The sequence below is a fragment of the Anas platyrhynchos genome, chromosome 2 (genome assembly GCF_047663525.1).
Source record: "Anas platyrhynchos isolate ZD024472 breed Pekin duck chromosome 2, IASCAAS_PekinDuck_T2T, whole genome shotgun sequence".
NCBI classification, from domain to species: Eukaryota; Metazoa; Chordata; class Aves; order Anseriformes; family Anatidae; genus Anas; species Anas platyrhynchos.
The window spans coordinates 47,521,821-47,535,714 of record NC_092588.1 but is presented as its reverse complement, the minus strand read 5'-3'; the positions used below and the strand labels follow the sequence as shown (position 1 = coordinate 47,535,714).

Genomic DNA, 13,894 nt, shown 5'->3' with positions numbered 1-13,894 from the left:
AACTCAAAGAGGAGAATTTGGTATGAGTAATGGGAAAACAATAGAGTGAACATGTAGCAAAAGAGTCATAACTGCTACTGGCAACCAATTTATTCAGAAGTTCTATTTATAGGTGTATTTTGGGAATGATTAAATCCATGACCTAACACGATTTCTGTACTACAGTGACTTATGAAAGATAATAGTTTGTACAGATTTTCTTTTTCCAAATACTAAGTGTAAAAAATCATACTATTTATAAGCAATTCGATATTTTTTTTTCTTCTTTCATGACCAGTATGATATTTTAAGTAGCATTTTTGTCTTTAATCCTGAGTTTGTTAATTCAATTGAAAATTGCTAGGACATTCATACAGTCTTAATTTACAGATGGATATGTATGTATTCATAAGATATTGATCACACAGAATCACAGAATTTCTAGGTTGGAAGAGACTTCAAGATCATTGAGTCCAACCTCTGACCTAACACTAACAGTCCCCACTAAACCATATCCCTAAGCTCTGCTAACAATTTAAATTTTATTCATGTTTTCCTTATCCTACAAACCGGTTTTCACTTTTTTTTTTTTTTTTTCACTTCTTTATTTGCAAAGCAATTTTGAACTCCTGCTTCATATGAACTCCTTCATAGGTGGAGAAATACTATTTTTAGTTTATGTAACTAAACATTTCTAGTTTATATTTTAGTTTACACACATTTAGCAGTACTCTCAAACAACATTACCAGCCAAGACACAACCACAACCTACACCTGCCATCATGATAATGAAAATATGTAAACAAATTTTTTGGCTCAGAAAATTGCACCCTTTATCTTTCCATAAAATGATGGAGAGTAAGTAATGGTTTTCCTATTTAGGTACTCATTAAATTGGATTAGCATGTGGCCTTTCTCTGGTATGTGTGCTAAATGATCATGCGTTTTTAACACAGTGCCTTTATCATAAACTGGGCTCTCTGCTTGACTGTTTTTCTGTATCAAAGAAAAACAAAACAAACTCTGAAACTGTCAAGATTCCCTGTGTACTGAGGCCTGAGCTTTACAAGTGTTAGTTTCTCCTTCCATGCAGGAAAGTAAAACCCACTTTTATAAGAAAAACTAGCAAGCAGTAAAGCAATTTTTATTTTATCAGTCTCAAATGCAAACAAGAAAAACAGAGAAAACATGGACAGCACTGGTAGCAAAGGTGGAAGGAAAACTAGGAGATAAGTGTAATTTTGAAAAATGGGATTTTTAAAAAATTATTTTTCAGTGGAAATCACTCCTGCTGCAACGTACAGCTCCTTTTCTTTGGATGAATTTGACAGATCAGCAGTAGTCCCCTGCTCCTCCCTTCAGTCTGTATGGAAGTGTTTAGTGGGCATTTATCCACTGCAATGGTAGAAGGTGAGAAGAAGTAGGACCAATACAGTCTGTCAATTGCAGATGATGCATTACTTTTTTTCTTGCCACAACAGTCCATTCACTACAATAAAAAATATCTTTCCTCCTATTTGTGAAGTATTGCATCCTTGTCTCTTCTGTCCACATAATGCCTATGAAGTCCTTCCCATCCTGAAGGAAATTCCACCACACGTGTGCTACCCTTTCATGTCCAGGTTAAACATGTACTGCTTCAACTGTATTTAGATCTCAAAATCCCACTAAATATGGTTAGTGCTTGGCTTAAAATTACAGAACTTTTTGGATGCCGAGCTTGGATGCCACCCCAGAAGGATCATCTTCATTCTGTGGTTTCATGACTTTAAAGACAAGGGGAAGAGGAAACTGAGTAAAATTGACTCATATTTTTATAATGCATTAAGGTCCTTCCTCAAGTTTGAGAGACCTGGAAGATGGAAAATTCCTTCTTAGCTTTTCTCTGGTCTTCAAGTCACCAAAGCTTAATTCCAGTTGTCTTGCGTTGTGGATCTTCTGATACTTTGTTGTGCACTGTGGTTTTAGTTTGAGAAGGGAAGAAAGTAGTGTTTCTACCAGGCAGGGTTGAAACACTACCTAGCTACCTAGTCAGACCTCTTCTGACTTGAAGTGTAAGTTAGATTGCAATTTTCTGATGCATTTATTTTATCGTTGGAGTTCATCATGTATTTTTAATAATACCCATGTCAGCTGGTGGGGGAGCATGGGGTAGCAAGAAGAAGAGGGCAGAATACCTAAGTGCAAATCTGTTGTCAAAGCTAACGATTGCCTCACTGTTTCAGTAGTCAATTTTAATATTTGAAATACTGTTCTGTTTTTGGTTATCAAATAATAAATAAATAAATTAGTATTTGGCAAAGAGCAAAGGAGAATCTGTATTATAAGTAACGTTGTTCAACAATGTCTCCAGAAATTTTGTATGACTGGAAAGACGTAGAGACTTATTTAAGAAAGCAGCACAGTGAAGTTATATCCTTACTACAGCTTTTTTCTATATCTGGAAATCCACCATACATTTCCTGAGGACATACAGAAGGAGTACCACACCATTCAGCCATGTTTACATGTATAAAGGCAATTGTGTTTATACTTTTCAACTTTAAATTTGGTCTGCGTTTGTACTGTACATAATGTCTTCAAAAGTCTTACCAGAATCAGAGCTGTGCAAGAGCTTTAGAGGAGATGCAAATCAGCTTCATACAAAAGCATTGCTATAGTATTACTGGAGAATTTTGGGGAAACCTATACAATCTTTTTTGAACTGTATTTTAGTTCTGTTGCACTGATCTTTTACGTAATTCCTCCCAAGTTGAAAGTCATGTATTCCACTGATGAATCATATAAGACTATTTGCTTGACAAAATATATATATATTTATACACAAGAATTTGAGTTTCAAATTCACCACACCTTGTGCGAACAGCAGATTGAAGTGGGAAGAATAAAATGCTGATCAGTGGACTAACATGTTCAGACTTAAGCTATACGATAGGAGCATGTACTGGAAAGACAAGGGCATTTTTAACAATTGTTAATGGGAACTGTCATCTATAGCATCTCCAACGAAAACAGGAACTGAAGAGAAGTGAAACTCAGAAAAAAATATTTCATGTTCTTCCATAACAGCAGTGTCTAGTAGTGTCTAGATTGCAGCAATAAAACTTGATTACATTTCAGTACTTTTTAGCAATTAGTGCAAATGCAAACAAACTTATGTCATCAGTGATTTTACTGAGTTTTGAACCTACATTAATATAATGTAGAAATTGATGGCATATTAATTACTTGACATAGAAAATTGTTTCACCAATTGTAAAGAGCATTTTTAAGGCTGACAGGAAAAACATGAGATAGACAGACAGTGGTTGAATTGAATGGCTGTCCTTCTGTATCCTGCACAATGCTGGCAGAGGCAGTAGAAGTATAATTCAACACAAACATCTGTATGATTACATTTCTCTTTTTTATGGACAACTGAAGAAAAATGTCTAAAAATATGTATTGGGAATTGCTGTAATAACACACACATAATCATGCAACAGGAAAATTTTAAAGCTTATATATCACCTTGAATCCAAGAAGATTATTTCCTCTCAAAAACCAGGATGCAACAGTGGAAGAAATATCAAACTGAATCAGTCTGGGCTTTCATGTGAAATTAAAGAATGAAGACTTTGTCTCAAGTTGACATTGGCATTGACTTTTCAGTAACACACACATAACAGAATACAGCTTCTTACATAATTTAGAAGTCACCCCAAGTTTAAATTAAAGCACAAGAGTTGACATAAGATGATCCATTACAACACTAAAAAGATTTACTATTTATCCCAAAGTATATGAAATGAGGAGGAATTATATGAGCATAATGTAAAAAGTCTTAGACCCGTACCTTTGTGGCAGCATCAAAACAGACAAAACCCATGCTGAAGTCAATAGTAAGTCCCATAAGATGACTCTCCAAAACACAGGCATATGTCTTGCACTGTAAAAGGAAAATCAGAGAAGGCAGTTAACATGGAACATATTTCTTCAATTTCTTTCTAGGACCAGAATGTCTTTGTCTTTGTTTTAATGCGCATATATCTCAAAAATAATATTTGGGGGAAAAAAAAAAGTGTGTAAAAAGGCAAATTTACTGCAGGTATATCTTAAATCAGAGGATTTATATCAGATTTCTAATAAGTGTAAAAAGAGGCTTTGCTTTCATTTAGGAAAAAATAAATTGGAATCAGAATTACCTCAGTGGTTTACCAACAACAACTGCTAAAAGGAACGTTTCATTGTTCTTGAACTTTCATATTCACTTTGGAATCCAATAACTTCCTGTAATATTGCAATATTCATCTTTTTAGGAAAAAAGAAAAAGTATTTGTAAAATTTTGTATGCCGTGTTGTAATAAATTTCAGTGAAAAGGATAGTTTAAGACCATATTGACATAATCTTATGAAATGCTTTTTATACTGTCGCTAGTGGATCAATACATCCCAAAGGTTTCTATGAGAAATCTTAAAATCTTGAAATACTTTCTCAATGAATGATTTTTTAAAACATTTGCAACTACTTATTTCCATAACATTATGTTTCAATACATGTTGTGAGACATCTATGATATTTTCAGGATCGAAAGTATTTCTTTTCCTGAAGACTGACTTCAGGTACAAAATTTTAAGCTTGCATTGTTCACCATAAAAGAATGTGAAAATTTTAAAACATTTTCAATTTTTTAAGTAAGTTTTAAAATAAATTATTTGTATTTTATAAAAAGTTACCCTCTGGATGAAATGTAATTATAGTTATATTCTTTCAATCTTGCTCTAGACATCATATATATACCAATCGAGAACAAAGACTTTAATTGTTCTATGTAAAAAAAATATAATAATAATAATATATATATATTACTATTATTCTATATACTATTATCATGGATACAATGTGACTAACTACACTATCAGAATTAAAAAGGTATCCATTATTAATTTGGGTCTTTTGATGTCAAGTATAAACCAGAGGCCTTTACTTTGAGTGGGTATTTTGGATCCTGAGTGGTCTATGTCAGAACACGAGATCCTGAAATGTGCATTTACTGCACCTAAGAGCTGAAATAGACATTCCAGTGATCATAAAGAAGGATAATGGAAAAGTTCATAGCTATATGTCATCTTTGGTTATTTTCAAATTTACTTTTTCACTCTTGAATATAGATTTCTTTTTCTGGAACTGAACTATTTGCATGAATTGCTTTCACAGATAGAGTCTCAACTACACACAAACAGTTTTTGGATAATATTTGTGCACACACCTTGGCACTCTAGAGTGAAAGTTTCAAATTCAGTGATGTCTATTATTTAAGCTTAAGGACACTGCTAGCCATCAGTGGAACACAAGTGCAATGCTTAATTCAAGTCTATAGATTGATTATGATCTATTGCTCAGAAGTGAAAACAATCAATGGCATGTACTTTACAAGATGGTTTTGCACTGTTGCTGAGTAACAGCAAATCATATGTTATTATGTGATCCAACAAAGGTGATTTAAAGCTATAACCATCCCTCAGTAAATGAAAGGTTTCCTATTGCTGGTGGAAAAGGGACTGGTCTATTCTCTTCCAACACTGAAAGAACTTCATGTACTTCACTACGTGTATAGTATCTGAATTTACACAGTACAGGGGTACACATTATAATTGTTAAGGCACAAAAAAATGAAGATTTTTTAAATTATAAAATCAATGGTTCAACTCTGTGGTATCACAGTCATATGGAATTTGCATTCAGAGTAGCAAATAAAAGTGGGCGTGTTTTTTCTTGGAGCAGCTATACTATAAAACTGCTATGAAAATGTAAACTTTGATCCTAAATCAGTTTATCAGTTAAATATATACTTTGATCCTAAATCCTAGAAAACAAAATGATATTGCCTTTGGCAACATCTCAGAAGAAAAGACTGTTCATCAGTGTTTATCATTCTCCTATGCAAAAATGTTCAATTCAGAAAAAAAAAAAAAAAAAAAGAGTGGTTTTGTAGATTTACTTTGCCAATTTCCTACAAGATACATAACCCATGCACATTTTTATTTGCAGACATTCAAGATATTTAGAATAGCCTTTACTTAGAATTGAAATTTTTCAAGGAGACAGTATCTCAGATTTAAAATATGTATCACCATCACCTGGCCTCCCATCTCAACAGCAGAAGTCTAACCTACAACGTACTTTGCAGCACCACACTGAGCTGGTGTGGCTACCTCTGGAAGAGCATGGCTTAAGCGTAGCTCTGTGCCCGGGTGAGAAGCCTCGCTGGGAAGATAACATTTATGAGAAGTAAGACATATCTGCCTGGGCTCAATGCAGCTCTGAAAAAGTTACGCACTTCCCAGACTGCAGGTTCTTTCTGCAAGGCAGTGCACAGCTTGTTGAGAACTATCATCTACTTCAGCACAATATCAGTATTGTTGGGAAGAAACTGCATTGTAAGGCACAGATTACCAGTGAAGTAGCTGATTCTGTGAAGAAATTCTTCCTAGGAGACTTGATTATTAAGTTTATATAATTTCATTCACAAAAGTTCATAAAAAGTTCATATATATTTAGCATACATTTTAAAACTTTAAGAATGACTGCTAAAAAAAATATTGTGAAAGTTTGGCTTTGATTTCTGGTTTCTCTCATACCACTCCTTAAATAAATAAATAAACAAACTAACAGCAGGGGAAAAACAAACAAAAACAAACAACAACAACAACAAAAAAACACCCCACAACTTTTCAAAACTGAAGCATCTCCTTCCCAAAAGAATATATTTCAGCATTCATTTATTGTTCACACAGTACAGAACCTTAAATTGAGTTTATGAATAATTCAGCAGGTCAAAGGCTGAAGGAGACAACCCAAAGTATTATGTTCTTTATACTCTAGTCCCTCAATAACACCTAGTTTAACTTCCAGAAAGAATTATAAATTGTAAGAATTATAAATTGTACCCCACGTGGAGCAGGGACAAAGAGTGACCGAGAAGGAGTAGTGGAGAGTGTCAGGGACTGACCACATACCCGGTTCCCTGTTCTCCTGCACTACTTGGAGAGAGAAGGTAGGATAGGGTGGATGAGGGGAAGGTGGTTTAGTTTGTTTTCTGTTTCTCACTTCTCTAGCTTGATAGTAATAGCTAATACATTTCTCTATTCTCCCCATGCTGAGTCTGTTTTGCCTGTGATGATAATTGTTGAGTGATCTCCATGTTCTTATCATAACATTTGAGCCCTTTTCATTCTATTTTCTCCCCCTTTTCCTTTGAGGAGGGGCAGTGTGAGAATGGTTGTGGTGGAGTTCAGCTGCCAGATGGGTAAAACCACCACACTCTCCTGTAATATATTTCTTTCCTAAAAAGAAAAGACCTGTCTGTCTAATTTTTGTTTAAGATATAGGCCTGGCAGAAGCTATAAATGAGGTTTAGATAGAATTGCTTACATAGTTATGATGACACATCTTTAGAAATATATCAGAATAGGGCACCAATTAACCTCAACAGAGGTTAATGTCAATTTATACTAGTTGAGAAATACTGCTATTATTTGTATGATTATGGCATAACGTGCAACACATTTGAATAATTTTGAATGGCAGTTTTAACCTGCAGTTATATTCTCCAAATTGTATCATTGCATAGTAAGATAAACCTGCACAAAGCTGGATTATCATTCATATGAAATGCAAATATTCATATGAATGACTGCATAAAACAGAATTTTAGTAAAATAACAATTGTCTAAATAACAATATTAATAACAATAATAATAAAACAACAATAATAATAACAAATATAATAATAATAATAATAACAAATATGTCATGCTTGTGTTCACAGGAGGATGCAGAAAATGAGTGAATGGAAACTGAATATTAGCCAGTATTTGCACAGGGTAATACATTAATATGATTTTTGTAGTAGTGTGTACAGAAGAACTCATGGCAACCTCAACTAAAATTGTTCCATCAATAGGTATTATTTATGATTTGAACATTAAAATAACCATTAGGATTAGGTGAATTATAATTGTGTGGGTTTTTTTCCTCCTATTGTAAATCAAAATACTTTTTTTCTTTTTTTCCACATGAGAAAGAATGGTTATCTGTAAATATAACCAGTCTGATATTCAGTAAGAAATCCATTAGTAATCTCTACCGGAATGTCATCCAACTCTGCTCTGTCAACTGACAATTGAGTAGATACCCAAGAAACGAGAAAAATGTGGAAAAAGAATAAAGATCAGGGGTGCATCTTACACCAATTAGCACTCTCAGTGTACTCTCACTCCTGCTTATTGCAAGGACAATTTGATTCATGCAAGGTGTTGTTACATTGTCCAATAACACATGAAGTAGCATATAAGACAGTAAGAGTACCTAAATAGCTTTTTTTTTCTTTCCTTGATCTATACATTGTTCATATTCTTTTGTCCATGAACTTTAGTTAAACAGCTGTATGTCATCTAGCCATAACTCAGAGTTGGTCTCTTCTGAACTTTAGATTGCAAGGTGCTTGGGAACATTAAAAGGAGGTTTACAAAATTACATACATAAAATAATAATAATTTGAGAGTTCCAGGAGGCCAGAGAATTTCTTAAATTACATGTTAATGTACCAAAAGGTAATCATTATGGCAGTTGTTCTCACCTGTATTCTTTCAACTTCTAAAAAAGTTGCAGTCTGGAAGGCTTTTTCCCATAGAGTTAGGTCAGACTCTAATTCCACAGAAAAGTAAAGATCTTCTCCAGATTCAGACTGGACACCAAAACAATGTTTCCGACGATCCAGTAGATCACTGTCCTGATGAAAACCTGAAGTTATATAATCTGGCATACATCAACTATTTTTTATTGCAAACATCCATGCTCCAAACCTAGCATGTCTAAATGACATTTTTAATGTTGCCACACTGTAATAACTAATGAGGGATGAGGAACTGAAAATAAGAGTTTTGGACTAAACATTGACACCTCAAAGAATTTTAAACAGGACCCCAATATTCAGGGTGGTACAGAAAAACAGCATATCTGGCATATTTTTCAATATCTTAAAAAATCACTTGTTATCAGCTATATGCCTTTAAATTAGATAAATTATAGAAAAAGGCAACTACTTTCTATTCACACGAGAATACAAAGATCAGCTTCTCTGACATATTTGACTCTCCCATGGTAGTCTGAAAGGATTTATTTAAGCATTTGATAAGTCCATCTATTTTGCCTATGGAGACTAGATAAATCAAATCCATACTTCTGATGCTTACAAAATCCACTGTGAAATTTGACTATGGCTACATATTACCATTAGAGACAATATTGGAAGCCAGTGGTTAGGTTTCTGGCTTTGGAAGTGGAGAAGGAATTTACTTTTGGCATTACTTTCAACATAACAACATACAGAGAATGTCAGATTGCGGAAATATATAGCATTTAATGATTGCTAGCATTTGTAATTGGCACTATATCAAAAAATAACAAAGTTAGTCAGGAAATCCATCACTTAAATGTTATTCAATTATTATTTTTTTCTTTTCCTGAAAAAGTAGAGGATGCTTTATGCTAAAATTCTGGCATGTAATTCATCCTTGTGAAAAATGCACTTGCAGAAGCAGTTTTAATTAATGTTGTCCATACTACAGCAAAGCAGCTGTCACAAACCACAGGCTCACCAGCTGTCCTTGCAAACAGTTCTGGAAATTTGGATATATGTAGCTTGGGTGCAACTTCTACAATGCTACCCTGTTGCAGAGGGCACAGCTGAGATCAGTGAAGGACTTGCAGGACAGCAGCATCATCTGGTTATAACCAACTTGAATAAACCAAGGGGACCATAATTAGTGGTTACAAGCCTTATATTGTTCAAGCCAGCTCTCTCTGGGGCAGATAACCAGGAACTTTAAACTGTCAGAGAAAGGAAATAAATGAAACAGGAATCTCTATGAAATTATTACACTTGGGCAGGTAAGTAGGTAATGGTAGAGTATGCATTATTTTCCTCCTTTCTTTTCATTCAGTGGACATATGACTGACCTGCCTAAGGTTTAGGATAGCATGCTCTCGTGGATGCTCTTGGTTCAAAATTGCTTTAGTGTCTAGAAAAAGCAGCTGTAGAGGTAACACAAGCTCTCTTTGCAATCATCATGACAAAACTGAGTTGTTCAGATTTTTAAAAGCCCAACAGTTGTGAAGCAATCATCTTGATCAAATGGAATGGGCTGCCCAGGGAAGTGGTGGAGTCACCATCCTTGGAGGTCTTTAAAAGACATTTAGATGTTGAACTTAGCGATATGGTTTCATGGAGGATGTGTTAGTGTTAGGTCAGAGGTTGAACTCGATGATCTTGAGGTCTCTTCCAACCTAGACAATTCTGTGATTCTGTGATCTCCTTCTTTACCTATCTTCTATCAAATCCTAACCTCAACAGAATTAAATAATGGATGGAAAAAACATAATGAACATAGGTTGTTAGATCTTAAAACAGCATTTCCAAAAATAAATATTCTCCCAAATTAACATCTTTTTCCAGGTGTTGAGAGGGCTATGTAGTTGAATTAGTTAGATGTGAATAAACAACATGCTGTGTCCTATGACAAATACTTTTGTCTCATAATCTCTGTCCCTCCTCCTTGGCCCTTCACCTAAAACTATAGATTAAACAAAGTTTTAAACAATTCCACTCACAACAGGTTTTCATAATGTCTAGGTTGCTGTCAACGACAGCTATGTTCTACTGCATGCTTAACCTCAAAGTGCATAGAACAGCAGCACCATGACAAACATTTCATCTTTTGAGTATGAGAAGCAACATAAAACATGTCTAGCACCTGATAATACAAACCCCATCAGTAGGAACTGGATGAATAAAAGTGCTCACTCCTCCAGGAAAGGACACCTACTTCATACAGGGTAACAGTACATCTTGCCTAACAGGACTTAAGTGGGATCTGAAAGTCATTAGAGTCCTAGAGCTACACCTGACTGAATAGATCTATTGGTCCATAATCAGAAGGACCTATTCAGCACAGAGTTTAACAAAATTAATGTATGAGATACATATCATTCCCAGGGAAGGTTCTTCATACCTTGGATGAAACTAAAAAATACCTCAACCTCATCTTCAACTATTTTTAACAATAGCCAATAGGAAAAAAAAAAAAAAAAAAAAAAAAAAAATCAACTGTGCCTGAAACTGGCATTTTTTGAAACAATTCTATGGCACTGTGGGGGATCACAGGAATCACTGTCTAAGAACAATTGAACTAACAGGCCCTGTTTTTAAATGGAAGGAAGTGTAATTCTTGGTTCCAGAATGCCTACCTGTGTTTAGCTGGGTACAGTTAAGGTTTGATTACACTGTGAGACTCACATGTTCACTGTCTTTTTTTCCTATTGCGAAGAATATGTTGGCTGTGAAAAAGTGTTGAGTTCTTTTAGAAACTGTCAAAATGAAAGTGTTAATAGCTATATTGACACTGATCTCTGTTAAAATGTGTTTGAAAAGTGCAAAAATCTCAGAACAGTCTTTTGAACTGATTAAATAAAGGCTTTTGCATTTTATCACCAATATTGCTAGCAGTAATTGTACTAAATTTTATTAAGCATTTCATCAATCCTAGAAGATGAAACAAGAAAGATAAACTGGATTTGGGATATTAAGCCATATTTTTGCTATATCTATATTAAAATGATACTTGGATTTTGAGAGGATTCTATATTGACACTGATCTCTGTTAAAATGTGTTTGAAAAGTGCAAAAATCTCAGAACAGTCTTTTGAACTGATTAAATAAAGGCTTTTGCATTTTATCACCAATATTGCTAGCAGTAATTGTACTAAATTTTATTAAGCATTTCATCAATCCTAGAAGATGAAACAAGAAAGATAAACTGGATTTGGGATATTAAGCCATATTTTTGCTATATCTATATTAAAATGATACTTGGATTTTGAGAGGATTTAATCAATACTATGCATTGATAGCATATTCAGTGACTTACATACAAAAAAAAAAAAAAAAGAATATTTCAACTACTACATCAGATTGTGACAGATAACATACACAATATCACACACAGAATCACACACAGAATTTCTAGGTTGGAAGAGACCTCAAGATCATCGAGTCCAACCTCTGACCTAACGCTAACAGTCCCCACTAAACCATATCCCTAAGCTCTACTCATTAACAATATATACTCATTAACAAAACAAAGTAATGCAAAGTAATAAAAAAGATGAAAAATAAAGTTCAAAACAAAACTTCTTCATACCAGAAAATAGTGTAGAAAAATAATTTGAAATATTACAGGAACTTTTCTTATTTGGAATGAAAACAAAATTCAACATGAAAATTTTCCACAGAACAAAAATTTCATTTTTTTTAAATTAATTGTAATTTGATGATCTGCATGTACATGTGATTTTGATATCCATCTATATGGTTAAGTGAATGGTAAGAAAAATTCCAGTCAACTATATTTGCTTGGCATATTTTAGTTTACAATGAGTTGTCACCATACAAATGAGATATTAATTTCCTTCTTAGTGGTATTTTGTTTTATGTGTAAAAACAATTTAATGGCTCTGCAAGGCTCTCTTTAGTACTGCTTCTGCTTTCTTTTGACCTTTCTTTAAGTTTTCATTTCTGCTCAGGTATGTAAAAAGTGAAACCTACATACCATATCATAGATTTAAATATGTTTTCAATTATACTATGGATAGGTGTAGGAAACAATATGTATACAAAGTTAAAAGACAGCTGTTGAAATGTCCTTGGAAAGGTAGCAATATGAAATTTTGTCTTAGGAATCCAACTGACAATTGTCCTAAGCTCTGCAAGTTTAGGATAAATTTGTCAGGAGTCCCAAAAACAAGCCTGAATTAAGAAGGAATCTTCACTAATTGACTTTGACAAAATAGTTACTTCAGTTATAATGTATTATATTCAGTTCAAAAGCTCTTTTGAACCTGTATTTTTATTAACACTCACTAGTCAATGATGGACATTAGCTAATTTCATGTTATTTTGTAAGTACTTTTTCATACTGTTAATGATCATCTGTACCATTTGTCCTTGATGTTCTCAATATGAATTAATATAGACTCTGAAGAGGAACAGTCACAAAGCTTGTAGCAGTATGCTAATTCCCTACTGGAAGGAAAGTAGCCCTGCTGAAGGATGAGCTGTGAGGAAAGTCTTTGGCTTACACCCAGCTTCAGGGTAATCCAGCATCTCTGCTGACAGTATGGGATGATTCCTGCTTGCCTAATTAATAATGATGTCCATGTTAAGTGAGAGTAATAAATTTGTCTAAAGGGAACCAAGCATGGCTCATTAGGCAGGTCCTTTCAAATTAAGGCAGAGTGCTTCTTTATCACTGAGTAGTGATATCATATTCTCTTTGGCAGAGGGAATCTTTCCTCCTTTAAAAGCAACAGTACTCCTTTTAGATTACTTGGATCTTTTCATTTTATGTGTGATGGATCCACTGAATACTCATTTAGGTCTTAGCTAAATCCACTAAGATGCAAGAGACCCTGACTTTTACTACAGTCAGGGAAAGCACTGTTCTATTCTATAAAGGTCAAACAAAACTAATTCTACCTGCCTCATGCTCATGGTATGACTTTAACCCAGAAGGCTCAATAACTGCCTGGAATACTGTTTTACCTGTTAAATATAGGTTATACATGTATATAATATATAAAGAAATTTGAAGGTTGATCTGTCGTATTAGTGGCACTGGTAAGCAGGTTTTGGCATGAGCAACAATCCATGTAAGATGTTCAAAACCATCTCAATCAGAGTTATTTACATACACATACAAAAAAAGACCTTAACATTTAAGTAATTTTTATTTCCACTGTAAAAGTGATGTAAACATTAATGTTTGCAATATTAGATATAATTCTTAATAATGCATCAATGGGAAAATAAAATGT

General features: G+C 34.0%; 1 protein-coding gene across 5 annotated transcripts in view; it reads right to left on the bottom strand.

Annotated features, from left to right (window-relative positions):
• The window catches only part of SNTG1 (syntrophin gamma 1), a 348,743-nt gene that overhangs the window by 26,599 nt on the left and 308,250 nt on the right, over positions 1 to 13,894 (bottom strand). For all 5 annotated transcript variants that reach the window (XM_072034682.1, XM_038174969.2, XM_027452099.3 and 2 more), the window contains 2 exons: positions 8,601 to 8,753; positions 3,815 to 3,907 (listed from right to left, as the gene is read on the bottom strand). In XM_072034682.1, coding sequence (XP_071890783.1) covers positions 3,815 to 3,907; positions 8,601 to 8,753 — 246 coding nt within the window. The remainder of the gene's footprint in view (positions 1 to 3,814; positions 3,908 to 8,600; positions 8,754 to 13,894) is intronic.